Raw genomic sequence first — 16,526 nt, 5'->3', positions numbered from 1 at the left:
ATGAAAGATATCAATAATTCTCTAAAAAGAATTATAATACATCATAGTAACCATGAACAAGTACAGATAAAATACAAATAAGAGCAATACCATGCAAATATCATAAAACACATTTCAACCATACTGTAAACTTTTCGAAATGTCAAAAATTCAGGTTTATAAACTTGTAAGCGTTGGATACCTTGAACCAAAAGTGTTACTTGTTGCCTTTCCGTCGAACCTCAAAATTCTGACTTGACCCTCTTGGTTGTATTACGTAACTATAGCACCGTCTCTTGCTACTTATCTTTCTTTCCTGTTAATCAAATCCCAAGCGGTAAAATTCAAGTTTAGCTCCGCATCGTTATTAGCTGTGATATTAAGTGGTTATGTTCTGCGGTGCTAATGTGTTTTGAGACTACAGCAACAGCTGAGGAGCGTGATTTGAAGCGACAGCAGCATGGGTTATGAACTTTGAGAAAAGGATGTGGCTTTAATCAATGGCGAGGCAGTAATATTCATGAAAAAAAAAGAAATAGGAGCCTAATGCTAAAACGGTTAGGAGAAATACGCCACCTGTAAACTGGTCTACTGTTAGGGATCTATAGCCTTACGTTCTTGTCTGATACGAGCAATGCTCAATCATTGGTGTAACTGGTGTATTACGACTAGAGTATTGAATGAAATAAATGTCGACTGCTAAGGATGATCGGTGAAGTTTCCTGTCCTGTTGTATTCACATTTTCCCTAATAACATAACCCTCACTACTATACCCTTATTCAGAATCGTTCATTACAAGACATTTTAATGTTCCAAATCATGCTCCGCATGTTATTATACTCGCTGAACACTCCACTAGTACTGTAGAACAAGATCAATCAATATCCAAAGCTGATAACGACACGGAACTATTCATCTGCTGGTCTTTTATCCAAGTGCCAACGTAGCAAGCCAGCCTCCATGCAGAGTCAGTCCAGAAATCACAAGGATGGAAATATAGCCGAGCAGACAAATCCCAGGAAAGCCAACAGGTGCCAAGTGCAACTTGACACCCTAGATGACAGTCACAACAAAGGGCAGCGCTCAGAATATGGCTATTTATATGTCATTTGCGTACATGTTCCTGTGATATATAGGTTTATGATTGAAGAAATTTTCCACTAAGGAGACAGGAAGTCACATCAAGTGACAACAGTTCATTGTAACAGTTGTAAAATTCCAGTTTATTACTACGCCCCCCCCCAAGAAAAATTTGAATATACTTCGAGTATATTTATTTAGATGCATAAATGTTTCTCTAAACTAAAAGAATAACGCCCAAAAAATGACATGTTCTTACGAATGATGAGATCATATTCTTTACAAGGTACTATAATAACATTTTTATGCATTATACCATATCACTCTCACATTAATGACATTCCTGTGTATCACACCACAGCCAAGGATATGCGAATTATAAGTGGCAAATACAATTACAAAGATAACACAGAAAAAACGTAAACAGCCAGACTTTTAGCCAAAATTTAAAGATTGACCCAATAATCTTTAAATTGCTAAATGTTTCATGTAAATTAACACACTACGTACGAATACATACAAGGACTTTTAAAAGGACCCACCTCGGGTTCCCATGGACAGCAAATTTCTAAAGGTTCCATGTTGATTTTGGAGGGTTATTACCTGATCTTCCCGAATTCGAACCTACTTCGAATCGCCACAGAGCCCAAGTGCGATTAGCGCCCAAGAGGACAGTCGCTACACAGGACAGGCACCCGACAATAGCAATATGTATATATAGCAATAGTGAACGTAATTTAACCTTCACATTCGCCACACATTTACGTAAATCGAGCAAATCGGGTCAATGCTCTCCTAAAAAGACCAATCCCAAGCTAATGCTCACCCTTACCTGAGAGAGCAATCTAAACCAATGCTCGCTCACCCTTATCTGAAAAAAAGGATCCTAATCTGATTCCTGGCCAAAGCTCACCGAAACCTGTGTGGCGACTTGTCGAGGCTGAGGGTGAGCACTGGCCTGGATTGCTCTCCTTTTACATAATACAGTGTGGTGACGGTGAAGCTGAGGGTGAGGATGAAGATTAGATGAGAGAGAGAGCACTGGCCCGCAGTGCTCTCTTTACACACAATCCTAGGTGGTGGTGACTCAAGTGAGGTCAAGGCTGGAGTTGAGGGCAAGTTTGAAGGTTAGCATTGCTCGGGAATACTCTTAACTTATTTCCTGTGAGGCTGACTGTCTTCAGTCAACCCCTCGAGGCTATGGTAGCACTTAAACTTACCCTTGAGAAGCATTCTCTGAAACAGAAGGTGGACTTCACCACAACTAATACGGGAACCACTAAACGTCAACTCGACATCGACAATGTTTTCAGATTATGAAACACATTTATAAATATTTCGTTTTATTCTGGATCATCCTTTGTTTACGTAAGTCAACCAGAAATATCAACAAAAAATCTCATATACAATACAAAGCCAGAAAATGCCAGAAAATCGACATAACTTTGTAAATTACAGCGCCTTATTTTCCCTGGCAAATACACCTAGAAGGCTCTCAGACCCGCTATAATAACAAGGGTGATCATTTTGCGTTAGTGAGATCTGTATAACCACGCTCTCAAGCCCATGCGGGTCTCTTACCTATTATATGGTTGTTACTTACTGAATAAATGAATCACGGTAGGTCAACAATACTTGAAACATTGGAAAAGCAAAGTACACGAAGAAAGAACTGACGGATTTTTGCCACAACTGCCCTCCTACCCAGCCTGTCTGTGGGTGGTGACGCAAAAGAGGATACAGAGTGCACTAAAGGTTCATGGACTGGTGGGCCTCAGTGATGGAAATACATTGCAAGTTACACAGCGAGAAAAGTGTTTACATGGTTTGGGAAACATAGTGAATGATTTGGCAAATTACATGGCAAGTGAAGTTTGCAGCAGTTGACCAACAGTGATCGGATTACGAATCTAGTTAGATAAGAACAGAACTATTCTTACAATAAGTAAACTTATGATATTCTACAAGTATCCGAGGTAGAACACTGTTGTAGATGTAATGTTTGCACATATTTTGTAAGTGTTTGGCAAGTATATCTCTGAACTCACTGATTTTAAAAGTCAAGGATGTAATGCTTCAAGGTGTGAGCATTACTTTGTTGGCATAGTTTACATTTGGTTTGTTCACTATCAGCAGGAGGGGCTAAGGGATAAGAAGATAGCGTAAAAGAATTTGTACCGAATTGTATTGCGAGCTAATGATCCCCTTTACTGCTACTACGACTTGTACAAATCTACTCAAGCAAAGTGTGGAATAAACTGAATTACATCCTCTGCCAGAAGTGTAATTTTATGGTCTTATCTCTCAAAGCTAAACTGTTCTACTTCGTCCATCAGTAGTTAGTTATTGGTGCAGCTCATTTAGAGATGTCATCGCAACCTAGTCTTCTCAGATCGTGGAAAACTTACAATGGGGTGAAAAGAATAGATAAAAGACGACGGTCAGGAGTGTTTTGTTCCGTCTGTGTAGGGACGTGCGTCATTAATAGCAACAAGAGACTGGGTCTCTCCACATAGACATGTCCATTATTCGCTTTCTCGACTTCGACTGTTCAAGTCACAGTATCACTTTCTCCAGTTTACCGCTCGACTTGCACGCAGTAAGTCTTTCACTCCCCTTGTACTCTATACTCTCAGACTCGCAGTAAACATAGATTCGTGTTGAAAAAAAAACTACGCTTTGTTATGTCAAGGGACATACAACAATCATGCTACTTACCAAAATAGTCGTTACGTTTGCCGGCCAGTGCACACAAACATCAGAAAAATAATAAAAATTATGGTTACATTTCTGGCCATGGTGTTATCACTGAGATAATTGTTACAACTATTATTGCTAGCATTACACTTATGATTTTAACACGAATTATTATCATAATTATGTGATACTAATACGAATCGCTATCATTGATTATGATTCTTAATACCAATCATCATCATTATCATCATTATCAAGGAGCCGCTGGAACTGGTATCTGGTTACCAATTCATATAGGTTCAAGAACGGAAGAGTTGAATTCACGGTGTGACAGCTTGTCGTTTTATCCGTTACTTTTGCTCTATACTTACAAACCGATGACAGCGTTATCTTGAGTTGACCGTCTCGTAGCAAAACAATATCGTGAGAAAAAAAAGACAAATTGATCACAGTCCCGTAGGCATTTGTAGACCTGAATCTTTAAGGGAAAAAGGAAAGACAAAAGGAAATTCCACAGCTTAGCTGTTCGAAGAGAGCCGGCATCCACCTAGGAACTATGGAAACCAACAGCCTAAAGTGTGGCAAGAAAAGCGGCCAGATAATGCATTCATGCAACGATTCTTGGGCTGAAAAACAATGCTTAGGAAAATTGGCTGGGCTGTTGAAAAAGTGAAATTAGGAAATGATTCGATAAGAGTATTCAAAGTTCTTTTCCTCGCTCATAAACAGCTTAGAAACGACCAAAGGGTTTGTTTATGTTTGTCTGTGGTCATTTTGAGGAGTTCGTCTTATTTCTTTTTTTTTTTTTCTCAGCCTAACTTAACTAACACCTTAAACCTAACCTAAACGCGTGTTCGAGATCTCGCGTGACTATCTGATTTCCTGGTTCCAGAGCCTTTAGAAATCAGAAATAGGTCACTGGTTCCGGAAATGAATATTATTTTCATCATTGTTATTGTTGTTGCTGTAGCTATTATTGTCGTCGGTATTATTTTCATTGTTATTAAAATCACTATTACAACAAATAAGAACATTGTTAGAAATTTCTATATTTTACATAATGACTTTAATTTCACCATCATTCTCATGTCAGCTTCTGACTTGTATGGACAAGCTTTCCTGTCTTACTGACAGATGTTAATGCTGGTGAGTGCTAGGACGAATCAACAAGATAACATTACAAGCTTTTTGATATCCGTTTCTTTCCCTACACCGCGAAGCTTTGGAATTCTGTACAGTCTCATGTCTTTCCCAATAACTATGACCTGATACATTTCAGTTCTTCACTTACTCCAAAACTTTGTAAATACTTTCCCTTCTCTTTTTTTCTTTTTCTCCTTTCCTTAACCTTTATATATTTCATTCAAGGTTCGGCCCTGTGTGGACTTTTGTCCTTGACTGCAGCCTCCAACGTAACACGAAAGAAAAGAAAAAGTAATTGGAACAAGGATTTGCTAAAAAAGAAAAAAAAAAAATCCGGCGTTTTCCTTACTATGAATGAAACATATAGTCAATATCATCATAGATGCAGAGAGCCAGTACGTTGTCTTAGTGGATGTCACTGAATGACCTGAACACTTCAGGAATATTTCCACCAACAAGCTGCAGACCTCCCGTGGCCTTGACTCAACCCAGGACGTTGAAAGGATACTGCAAATATCCATCTGTCAGACAGACAGGGGAAAAAAATTCCGAACACGGACAGGATCAAATGTTTCCTTGCGTGTAGGGAACAAAAGTACACAGGTAAGTCTCTTATAAAGTCATAAGTTTTTCTTTATGAGTGAAACTTATGTACCTCTGTGATGACACTTTCTCAGGCCGAGGTGTTGGTCTGGTGTAGACAAATAACCTTTTCTTTTTTTATTGCTATTATTCGTTCAGTATAACATCTAGAATTTCGGCGTGAGTTGCGCCAGTAAGTCTGGTTGTGATCATCAGATTTATTAGGGTTATTGATTTTGTTCTCCAAAATAAAGGTTATGATCTACATAGCCCCTGGGAAAAAACTGGTGGAAAGCGCATGTATTTACAGACACGAACGCGGTTCGTACCCACACCTCCAGAAACACACTCGTAGCTACTGCTAATCAATATGCAGTCCATTGGTTAAATAAACCAAGGACCCAGTACACTTAGTGTTATGAGTCATTCGTATGTATCACTCGCACAACTTAAAAAGTTAATATTATCAGGGGAAACATCCCCAGATAATGAGTTGTTCTGTTATCAGTCTGTTTCCTGCAAATGCTGCTGTCATATTGATAGGCACCGCGTCAAGCAACAGCTGCTGCCCCTGTTCCGTACACAATTCTATTTGCTCTAGTCAGAATCTATTACCGAGACCAGAGTCTCCCTGACCCTTTGACTAACGAGTCTCTCTCGCGTCAACCACACACTCCCAGTGAACCAACAGTCTGTCTGTCGCCTCTGTCCTGAGATTTATCATTCATGAGTCCTTGTTGTTCTGATTCACCTGGAGGGGGGATTCTCACCCTTTCTCGCAGTCTTCTATCTTGAGGGTACAAGTAGCTCACAGTTCATCATTCATAACAAAGGTATAGAGGATGATTCACGGGAAAGATTTTGTTTTTCTTTGTAAGTTGAGGTACGACAGGACATACTTTCTTGACGCTGTCAGTAACGCTAACAGCTACACCACGTGTGTGTGTGTGTGTGTGTAACCCAAGGACTCCTTTTATGGGGCTTATGCAGCTATAAGGCTGTACTTCTTGCGGTAGCATGGCATGGTAGGGTCCTTAAGGGTGGGAAGAACCTTGACAAAACCGTATTCTTTTCCCGTCTGAGAGAGCCTCCGCTCGCGGAGTTACCATTTAGAGGAGTAATCAAGAGTGTGTGGAGAGATGCGTCACTCGGTGAGGGCGTGTTTGACGGTACAGAATTCCCGACAGTGTTGTATGGGTATGAGGCGTGGGACCCTGGATGAAAAAGTACGGAAGAGGGTGAATGCGTTGGTAATGAACTGTCTGAGGACAATACGTGGTATAAGGAGGGTTGATGGAACAAACAATGATTGGATGAGGTGGAAGTGTGGTAGTAAGAAGAGTGTGGATGAGAGAGCTGAAGAGGGTGTGCTGAAATGATTTGGATATATGGAGAGAATGAGTGAGGTGAGCATAAATAAGAACTTAAACTCGATGGATTCAGAGGGAATAAGGAGAAGGAGGGAACCGGGAGGGAAGTGGAAAGATGGGGTGGGATACAGTGTTCGAGGTCTGAACATGTAGGATGGCGTGAGGTTTTCATGGGGAAGAAGCAAATTGGAGCTTTGTGGTATACAGGGGGTGATGTATAACTGTGGGCTGATTTAAGGTACATGGAATGGTCAGGGGAAACCATTCTTGTATTTCCCCTGACGATGTAATTACACGAAAGTGCACCTGGGAACTTATCGCGTTCCAATTTCCTCGTGATGATCAGCAAATGCTAGACCACTCGCACCATTGTGACCTACTGTAATATATATATATATATATATATATATATATATATATATATATACGAACATAGTGCACAGAAGCGCGCACCTTCATAGAACATACAAACCTCCAACAGCCAGGATTGAACCCGGGACCCCTGTGCAAGAGGTGGGAATGCTAACCGATAGGATATGGGTCCATAGCCTACCTGCTAGCATTCCCGCGTCTTGCACAGGGGTCCCGGGTTCGATCCTGGCTGTTGGAGGTTTGTATGATATATATATGTATATATATATAACCAGGACCCTTTTACTAAGCTCCTGCTGCTTCATGAATGTGCTACAATCAGCACCAGGGTAATGAGGAACTCCTCTGGAGTGAGAAGTTCCTCATCATGACTGCATTCCTGGTCCTCTGACGAGGATACAGCCTCACTGAGGTGACTGTCCTCTCGCCGTATAACCAGGTACATCTTCACAGTGTTCCCCCCAAGTACACGAAAAACATAAGAATTATTACAAGTCGATTGGGATAGGTTAATCCTAAAACTGAGAGAAATCCAGTGCAGCCACAGCAGATCTAAAAAAGCCTGCAAGTCTTGCTGTGGAAAAAAATAATTAGCCGCTTGTTACGAAAGACTAACTCATTACTCTAGAAATCCATGAGATGAGAAGGTATTAGAATAATTAGTCCAGGAATACACTAAATCTATTACTTCTGTAATCCGTTAGAATGATTACTTTACAATTGCTAGATCTCCGACTTCATAATGTGCTGGTTCCATTCGTGTTAAATAATATTAGATACGTAGGGATTTTAAGAACGCCTTAGATATGTAAGTCCAAGACTGTGTTAGACTTGTTACAGCAAGGATAGTGTTAGACCAGTCATGGCAAGAATGCGTTGCATCAGTTACACCAAGAATAAGGCAGACCCGTTTTGCTTTAAGAGTAGGTTCCATCGCTTCGTGCTAGGATATGTTGCTTCTGTTACGCAAGGAGTACGTTACATCCATTATGCTAAGAATATGATAGATCCATTACGCCAGAAATAGATTGGACCCGTGATCCAAGAATACATTAGATCCGTTACGTCAGCAATACGTTAGATCCACAACACCAAGAATATGTTTAATCAAATACGCCGAGAATACGTTCCACCTCTTACTCTTAGGCTAAGACGCATTGGCAATAACTTCATGACTGATCACGCCCAGAGTATATATATATATATATATCCCAGTGATGTTTGAGAACCTAACCGCGAAACGGAGAAAATAATCGACTTACCAGGTGAGTGTGGAGAACCTGGCCATGATGGCGTTGGTGATGGCCCCAGAGTGTGACCCTCGTCTGAGGTCTGTGTTGTGTGCCGACATTAACTGACGCGAGGGACTCCCTGCGCCACGCTGATGAGTGTGTCAGCAAGGTCGTCGCCGCGCTGCTGTCAGCTGATGTCAGGCCGTTGCTTGAACTCTGTGCCCAGTTTCTTTAAGAATGCAGTGGTTCCTGAGGCATTATGTTTGCCTCACTGTCCTGCTGCAGTCTGTCCTCAACACAGAGTTTGCGGGTACGTATCGTCAGGTGTTTGTATATCACTATAAGAGTGAGGACCTGTGTCGACCGGTGTTACACGGGACACGGCCAGGCCTGGAGTGTGTGTGCTGGACCCATGAATGGTTGTGTCTCCTCCAGCGGGTAGGGGAGGGGACCCTGCTGGGGGTCGTCCTACAGGTGAAGGAGGTTGGGGAGGTCAGGGGAGTGTGGGCGCTCCATAAAACAGTTTCGTATATTATTTACTTCCCAGTCCACACATTGCGTATGACTCAGGTGTATCCCCAGATCTTCCAGCAACTGTGGTCGTAATGGTTTCAGACATTCGAACATACGTTAGGGCTAGGATGAAAGAGTATACTTACCTACGAGGAGACCTTTGCCAAAAAGGCAGGGCTGACGCGTAGGACTCAACACGAGAAGACGTCAAGGAGAACGAGTCTTGTGAGTTACGTCTTGTTACGTATAAGACAGAGAGGGAGTATGTTTGTGGACTGGACGCCAGCAGCCCACGTGTGGGTGAGGCAGTTAGACAATAACCCAGGCCAAAGAGTGCAACTTAACAGCCACTGAAGTACTAGCTCACCGTGTCGCCGTTATCAACCCTCCCCACACCCAGGAGGGTAGCACTCCCTGGCTATTATTACTTACATGAGAGAGAGAGAGAGAGAGAGAGAGAGAGAGAGAGAGAGAGAGAGAGAGAGAGAGAGAGAGAGAGAGAGAGAGAGAGCCTAACTGACAGACCTACAACAAGGTATTTTGTCATTAGGCAGGGTTAGCGCGTACTGCTCACTGCAAATAATTGCATCTAAATAGTTTGCCTGTGTCAACAGTATATCATGTGCCTCTAGTTAGGTTATGATTGTAAGAATGATACAGTAAACGGTCATTTAAAAGACATTTTTTATTAATCTATACATGTAATCTTGGAACAAAGTAGAGTTGAGTTTTGATATACAGAGCCAATACTCTACTTTTCTAAACATGATCGTGATTCTAAAATGTCTGTTGGAAAAAAATAATCGCCAGTTCCTGTACTGTGTAACGGTGGTAAGCAACATTAATCACCTCCCGTGTTCACATTATTTCCCTATAGTGTTTGGAGGCATATAGTTCTTTCATATGACTCTAATCCCTTAACAACCACCACTTTAATGTACGGGCCAGAAGTACTCTCGAGTTGCCAGCTACCATACATCCTCACGCACATCGCCACGTATACACCTGGTGTGTGTGTGTGTGTGTGTGTGTGTGTAGCAGTAATGATACATATGTATACAAGGTTAAATGGACAAGGTAATTCGAGTGTAAAACTCTCACCCTGTAACACGCAATATGATAATCACAATTAATAACACTAACCCGGACCTCCACTTCCCGTTGTTGCCTAGGAATAATAATTGTCTTTCACCACTCTCTGCCATGGATGAAAGCCGACACTAACGGATATTGTTCTACGTTATCAATTGAACATCACAGCTACTCCCATGGTCATCATCCCACCAACAGACCACTGATATTGTTTCATACGTTCGGAAATTTTGTCCTATATTTGTAGCCGACATTCCGAACGGAACAGTGTTTTACTGCGAACACACATTGTTGGCTGCCTCGATGACATCCCTACCAACGTGGCTTGCCGGAGGGGTATCGGCTGGGTCACTATTGGCTGTCGGTGTCTTCAGCTTTTCCCTCACTATTTCCTCCTCCAGTAATAGTATTCTCATCCTGGCAGCGTGTTCCCTGGCTTTCAGCTCTGAGTCTTCCTTCAGTATCTTCATTCTTTGGTGATGTTCGTCCTGGGCCAGCGTGAGGAGCTGGGAGTGCAGGTCTGGGCAGCAGCAGAGAGCGGGAGGACGCGAGGCGAGCCTCCCGCACCCGCCGTAGCGGACCGTGTCTGTCCTGAACTCCAGTCGTGGCTTCTTGGCTGCGGGGAACACATCATGCGTCATCGGGCCTTCACCTGGAGCCACAGGGTGAGTAAATAAACTGACAGGGCCGACGCTATGAGGAGAAATGTGGGTTGTGGCCACCAATGGCTTTGGAAACTGGCTGTTAGAAGATGGGGTAGGATGTGGACTGACTAGAGTCGAGTGGTTTGGCAAACTGCATGTTGGGGTTGATGTCTGTTGGTGGTAGCTAGGTACCGCAGTGTGAGGCGGCGTCTGAGAATGTTCCGACGTCGTGGTGAGAAGCTGAGGTGATTTATTAACTGTGGCCAGAGGGTGTGATGTGGGTACTGTGGACTGGGAGACTGGACTCTCAAGAACCGATCCTGGGAACAGTTCTGTGGCCGACACATCCCCGTCTGGGAGGTCCTCGGGTGAGCCTAGCTCGTCTTGCGGTTCGTTCTTGATTTCAGTTTCGCTCGTTAGTCCTTCCCTCAGCGAGACTTGCATCATCTGAGGAATAGGTTATATGAGCGGCTATACCAGCTTGATATATTACTTTGGTCGGCTCTTCTCTAAATACCGCGGGAACAGAATAGCAACATTATGTACTTAACAGTGAATTTCTAGGTTGCTGTGGGCATTGACTGGGAAAGTAGTTATAAAATACTCAAGAATATTTGGAGTGAGGAACGTAGCCTAGTTTTATTTTAACAGAAAATCAGTAAAACTTAAGAACATGCTTTCTCATGCAATGGATACAAGAAAAATGAAGCGTACAGTTTATTGTCATCAATGTAACATTAAAACTATTCCCGGACAACAGTGAGCCTTTCGCCACACCTCTGAACCTTACCTGCTCAGGACTGACGATGTTTGTGTCGTAGTGTTGATAGACCTTTAGGGCATCGTCACCAGACGGGGCTAGGCTGTGGCTTTCCACGGTGACGAGGCTTTGAAGGTGACGCCGCTGATGCTGCATCTGCTGGTGCAGCAAGCCAAGCAACATCTCCGATATGGGATCTGGATCAGGTGGAGGCACTCCTGTCGACACCTCTGCCAGTCTAGCCTCGTACCTCCGCGCCTTAGCCTTCATGTTCTTGTACAGAGTCTGGATCTGTTGACGTGATCGCGGCGCGGACGTGTTGGCGTTGAACTGCTGAGTTATTTCGTCCCACAGTTCGGATTTTCGAATGATGGTCTGTGCGTCGTTTTCCCTGGCATCCAGCACTCCCATGTGGTTGGCTAGAGCGCCCAGCAGTAGAGACCTTTCAGTAGAGGAGGCGCTGCTGCTCCGTCCTCCTCGCACCAGCATTATGCCGTCCATGAGATCAGAGTTCACTGCCTCGCGTCCCTCGATATGCGGCCGCTGACACACACAAAGTTCACTTCTCCCTGTTGATGGAGGACCTGGATGAGATGCTGAATAACTAGCTATGGGAAAGAAAATCAGACATTAGGACACGGTGCTTTGATGCCTGGATGAGACAGAAAGCGATAAGTGACTACAATTAAAGTGATAAGCGAGATATAAGCAAGTCCAAGAAGGAACTTAGACAAACAGGACCCATATGTCTAATGGTAACTCATCTGACATACTCAAAAAGTGTGCTTAGACACTTAAATGGTCACTTAGAATGTTTATGAATTGACTAGAACAAAAAATGTTTCGCTGGAGTGGCAAACGAGCAATGATTGTAGTGATTTGAAAAACTGATAGGGGGGAAAATATGTTAAAATACTGGTTATTGTGACTGATTAAGTCCATCTGTGGAGGTGTTGAAAAAGATAATCAGGAAGCAAATAGATGAACACTGAGAAAAGAGGAATTACCCACGTGAGAAGCACCGTTGGTTCAAAGTGACGGAAACATGCACTCCCCTCCTCCTTTCTCCCACTGAAACCCGTTAAAGAATGCAAAAGTAGATAAGAGGAAGGCAAGTGGCGGACCGCCAATAAACCACACAGAAGGAAGAGTACCCATGTGCCAGACCCATGATACAAACAAGTAATCTCATCTTTCTACCCTACCCCGAAGTGGCGGACCAAGGGAGAGAGAGAGAGAGAGAGAGAGAGAGAGAGAGAGAGAGAGAGAGAGAGAGAGAGAGAGAGAGAGAGAAGCAAAACCTACAGTCAGCAGGTAGTCAATGGGAGACACCAAATGAGGCAAGAGGAAGAAACCCCCGTCAGTCCTTTAGACAAGTTATGAATGCTAAGTGATGGACGTGTCAGACTGAAAGTAATGTATATCATTGCACATGGACAGGTGATTACTGTTAAAGAGCTGGAATTCATGGGAAGTATAAGGGAAAATGTGCCTGATATTGTCGGAGTTATGGAGACAAAACTTATCAAAAAGGAGGGAAAATGAAGATAAAGGAGGAGAATGACTGGCCGTTTACATAAGCTTACAAAGCTTCAGGAAATACTTGTAGACGACGCACTCAGCGAGTAATTGCATGATGGAAGTGCAGAGTGGTGTTATGCATATATAATCCTCAATAGAAATTTAATGGACAGGAAGAAAGATACGACGAAAAATATGAATGTACAGTTAGAATGATACACGAATGGGGTGAGACACACACTTCTGATTGATGGTAAGTTTGATAATGAGGGACTTCAGTTATATAGGGAATGACCAAGGGAACTTGGATTGTCAAAGGAGAAAGAGTGTCCTGGAAATATACGTCGGTGGAGTGTGCCACCATGTCACCGAGCATAACACGATCAGAGAAACTGACACGCCGTCATCACTACATGTTAGCTTCACAAATACAAGCATGGATATGGAGAGTACCATATGTGTTATACCAAGTGGAGAAAGTTAAGCTTGATTATGTGGTAAACTGGGATTAAAAAAAAAGCATAAATACGGCCTTACTCAAGGAGGAGGTATGTATGATCGTGCCTTACTCAAGGAGGAGGTATGTATAATCGTGAAAATAAGACGGAATTTATTACATCATATGGTGACATAAACTGAGAAAAGGAGTTCAGTAGCAAGGAACCAGGGCATTGGGGTGAAACATGCCGTGAAAGTTACAAGGTAGGATTAAGAACTTGGTTATCTTTAACCTCAATTACACAGCGAAGAGGGGAAAAAAAAGGAAACATGGTTATATGAAAGACGTCAGATAGTAGAGGAACTTTGTGATTTGATGTGAAAATACAGACAGCACCAGCGAGCCTGCATTTGGAATGTATAAGAGAACAAGGAATGAATAAAGCAGAATGATAAACGAGGAACAGAGAAGCTCTGTAAAGGATATTGTATATAAGGCAGGAGACAATCCAAAATTTTTCCAGACACTAAGAGTTAAATTTTCAGTTATCCAGTAGGTAGTAAGTAAGACTACGGCATTGAGACAAACGAGTTTTAGGAGAAGATGTGAAGATAATCCAGGTACTGAAAGACGAGGTTAGACAGTGGTTGAACTGTGGAAGACACAATAGCCCTAACTCCAGTGAGACCGACTGGGGAATATGTAGTAGAAAGCAGTCTTACATCTAGGAAAGACAGACAATATGCGAAAGGCAAACAACATACGAAGGGCTTTTCATCTTTGTAAGGTTCACGACCTGAGGAAATAACTCCATATGTGCCGAAGATACATCCAGATACACTTGACATACCACTTGTAAGGTTCGAGAGGTCGCTAGAAGAAGGCAAAGGAGGAGGAAATGAAAAAAAACATTAGAAAAAACTGAAGGATGCTTTGGGCCACAGACCGATCTCCCTGGCGAGCATGGTCTGGAGAGTACTGGAAAAGATAAGGAGAAAGCAGACGGATGACTCCCTGCAGAGGCATCAAGTGAGAGACAACGCTGTTTCAGAGAAAGAAAGTCATGTGCAAAGAACCTCTTGAATTTCTACGAGAGAGTGAGCTCCGTTGGAGGCAAAATAGATGGCCGGGTAAATCGTCTGTATATGCACTGCCTGAAAGCATTTGACACTGATGGAGAAGTTAGATCTCCAGGTCGGAATAAGGGGAAACTTCTTTCATGGACAGAGGATCATAGAAGCGGAAGGGAACAGAGGACGCATACCAGGGAAACCTTCTCGAAATGGGTTCTATACCAGGAACATTGCTGGACTTCTGCCAGAACGTGTTTGCAGATGATGCGGCGGTCATAAGGGAATTAAACAGTGATAAGGTCTGCATCAACTTACAAAGAATCTTAGACAAACTCCAAAGTTAGCCTGAGAAAAGGTTGATAGAATTCAACTCGAGTAAGTGTAAAGTGATAAGGATGGAACACAGTGTTAGAGAGTGTCTCAATTTTGAGTGTCAACTAGAAGGTAACAAGCTGCAGGACTGTGTGTGTGACAGGGATCTAGGGAGTTGACATCGGTCTTAACCTGTCGCCAGAATCTCACATTAGGAATATAGCACAGGAGACAAACTGTCTGCTGGCAGATATTGAAATAGCTTTCACGCAGTATATGCACAGGGGAAATATTCAGCAAACTGATCACATCCTGCCGAAGGCCAATTCTAGGATATGTTCCTCTCGTTTGGTCACCGTACGTCAAGAAGCACAAACAACTGAGATGAATAGTCCAGAAGAGGACAACCAAGATGGGGCTTAAAAATACGACAGCTGAGTTTCAGGGAAGGGCTAGAGCCCTTCAATTTACCCACCACGGAAGAGAGAAGAGAGAGGGGTGATCTGGTCACATTCTTCAAGTTTTCAATCAGATTGATAACATAGACGGTGAACAGTTCGTCGAAAGAAGCACGGATGAAGAAAAAAAACAAGATAACTGCTTGTAATTCTGCAAAGAATTATTTCTATAGTATAAGACTTGGTGGATGACGGGAATAAACGAAACGATGAAATTGGAAATGTCGACAGTAAACAGTATATGATAGTAGAGCAAGTTCAAATGATGCGGGGGCCCCACGAGTGCAAGCAGACTTTCCATACTATATGACATGGACAGATAATCACACACACACACACACACACACACACGTACGTACAACCGCCAGTCGTGTCAATCACTTTCTTTCCATAAACTCACCTGAAAGTCATGCGCCGTAGACCAGGTTGTACCTGAGTGTACCGTCAGCCCCAGGTACTGTACACTACCTCCCGCGGCGTGATCCAGGCTGTACGTAACGTCCTGGTGTCTGGTCGGTCTTTTCACTTGTCCGACAAAAACCAGGTACTACCAGCAGGGGTCGTGGTTCTGGTTACACTGCGGTTGTGATACGACACCAGGTACTACCAGCAGGGGTCGTGGTGCTGGCTACACTGCGGTTGTGATACTACACCAGGTACTACCAGCAGGGGTCGTGGTGCTGGCTACACTGCGGTTGTGATACGACACCAGGTACTAACAGCAGGGGTCGTGTTCTGGCTACACTGGGGTTGTGATACGACACCAGGTACTACCAGCAGGAGTCGTGGTTCTGGCTACGCTGCGGTTGTGATACGACACCAGGTACTACCAGCAGGAGTCGTGGTTCTGGCTACGCTGCGGTTGTGATACGACACCAGGTACTACCAGCAAGGGTTGTGGTTCTGGCTACACTGGGGTTGTGATACGACACCAGGTACTACCAGCAGGGGTCGTGGTTCTGGCTACACTGGGGTTGTGATACGACACCAGGTACTACCAGCAGGGGTCGTGGTTCTGGCTACACTAGGGGTTGTGATACGACACCAGGTACTACCAGCAAGGGTTGTGGTTCTGGCTACACTGGGGTTGTGATACGACACCAGGTACTACCAGCAGGAGTCGTGGTTCTGGCTACGATGCGGTTGTGATACGACACCAGGTACTACCAGCAGGAGTTGTGGTTCTGGCTACCTGCGGTTGTGGTACCGACACCAGGTACTACCGCAGCAGGGGTTGTGGGTTCTGGCTACACTGGGG

The 16,526-nt window shown here is 43.5% G+C and overlaps 2 protein-coding genes across 2 annotated transcripts in view; both read right to left on the bottom strand.

Annotated features, from left to right (window-relative positions):
- The window catches only part of LOC139760502 (peroxidase-like), a 35,106-nt gene extending 26,246 nt beyond the window's left edge, over positions 1–8,860 (bottom strand). The window contains exon 1 of the mRNA XM_071683792.1: positions 8,487–8,860. Within this exon, the coding sequence (XP_071539893.1) occupies positions 8,487–8,575 (89 nt within the window). The 5' untranslated portion in view covers positions 8,576–8,860. The remainder of the gene's footprint in view (positions 1–8,486) is intronic.
- A 786-nt stretch (positions 8,861–9,646) lies between these two features.
- On the bottom strand, positions 9,647–16,451 carry LOC139759708 (uncharacterized). The gene is made up of 3 exons (XM_071682107.1): positions 15,669–16,451; positions 11,496–12,034; positions 9,647–11,152 (listed from the first exon to the last, which is right to left on the bottom strand). The coding sequence occupies exons 2-3, from the start codon at positions 11,964–11,966 to the stop codon at positions 10,334–10,336; spliced, it is 1,290 nt and encodes a 429-aa protein (XP_071538208.1). The 5' UTR covers positions 11,967–12,034; positions 15,669–16,451; the 3' UTR covers positions 9,647–10,333.
- Positions 16,452–16,526: the final 75 nt, after the last annotated feature.

This window comes from Panulirus ornatus, chromosome 3 (genome assembly GCF_036320965.1).
Source record: "Panulirus ornatus isolate Po-2019 chromosome 3, ASM3632096v1, whole genome shotgun sequence".
Classification (NCBI taxonomy): Eukaryota; Metazoa; Arthropoda; class Malacostraca; order Decapoda; family Palinuridae; genus Panulirus; species Panulirus ornatus.
This window is presented reverse-complemented; position numbering and strand designations above follow the sequence as displayed.

Excerpts from the sequence above, each read along its gene's own strand:
- LOC139759708 (XM_071682107.1), bottom strand. The coding sequence starts at position 11,966 with ATGGACGGCATAATGCTGGTGCGAGGAGGACGGAGCAGCAGCGCCTCC. Across the intron at positions 11,153-11,495 it reads ACATCGTCAGTCCTGAGCAG|ATGATGCAAGTCTCGCTGAG; the intron begins GTAAGGTTCAGA and ends CCTATTCCTCAG.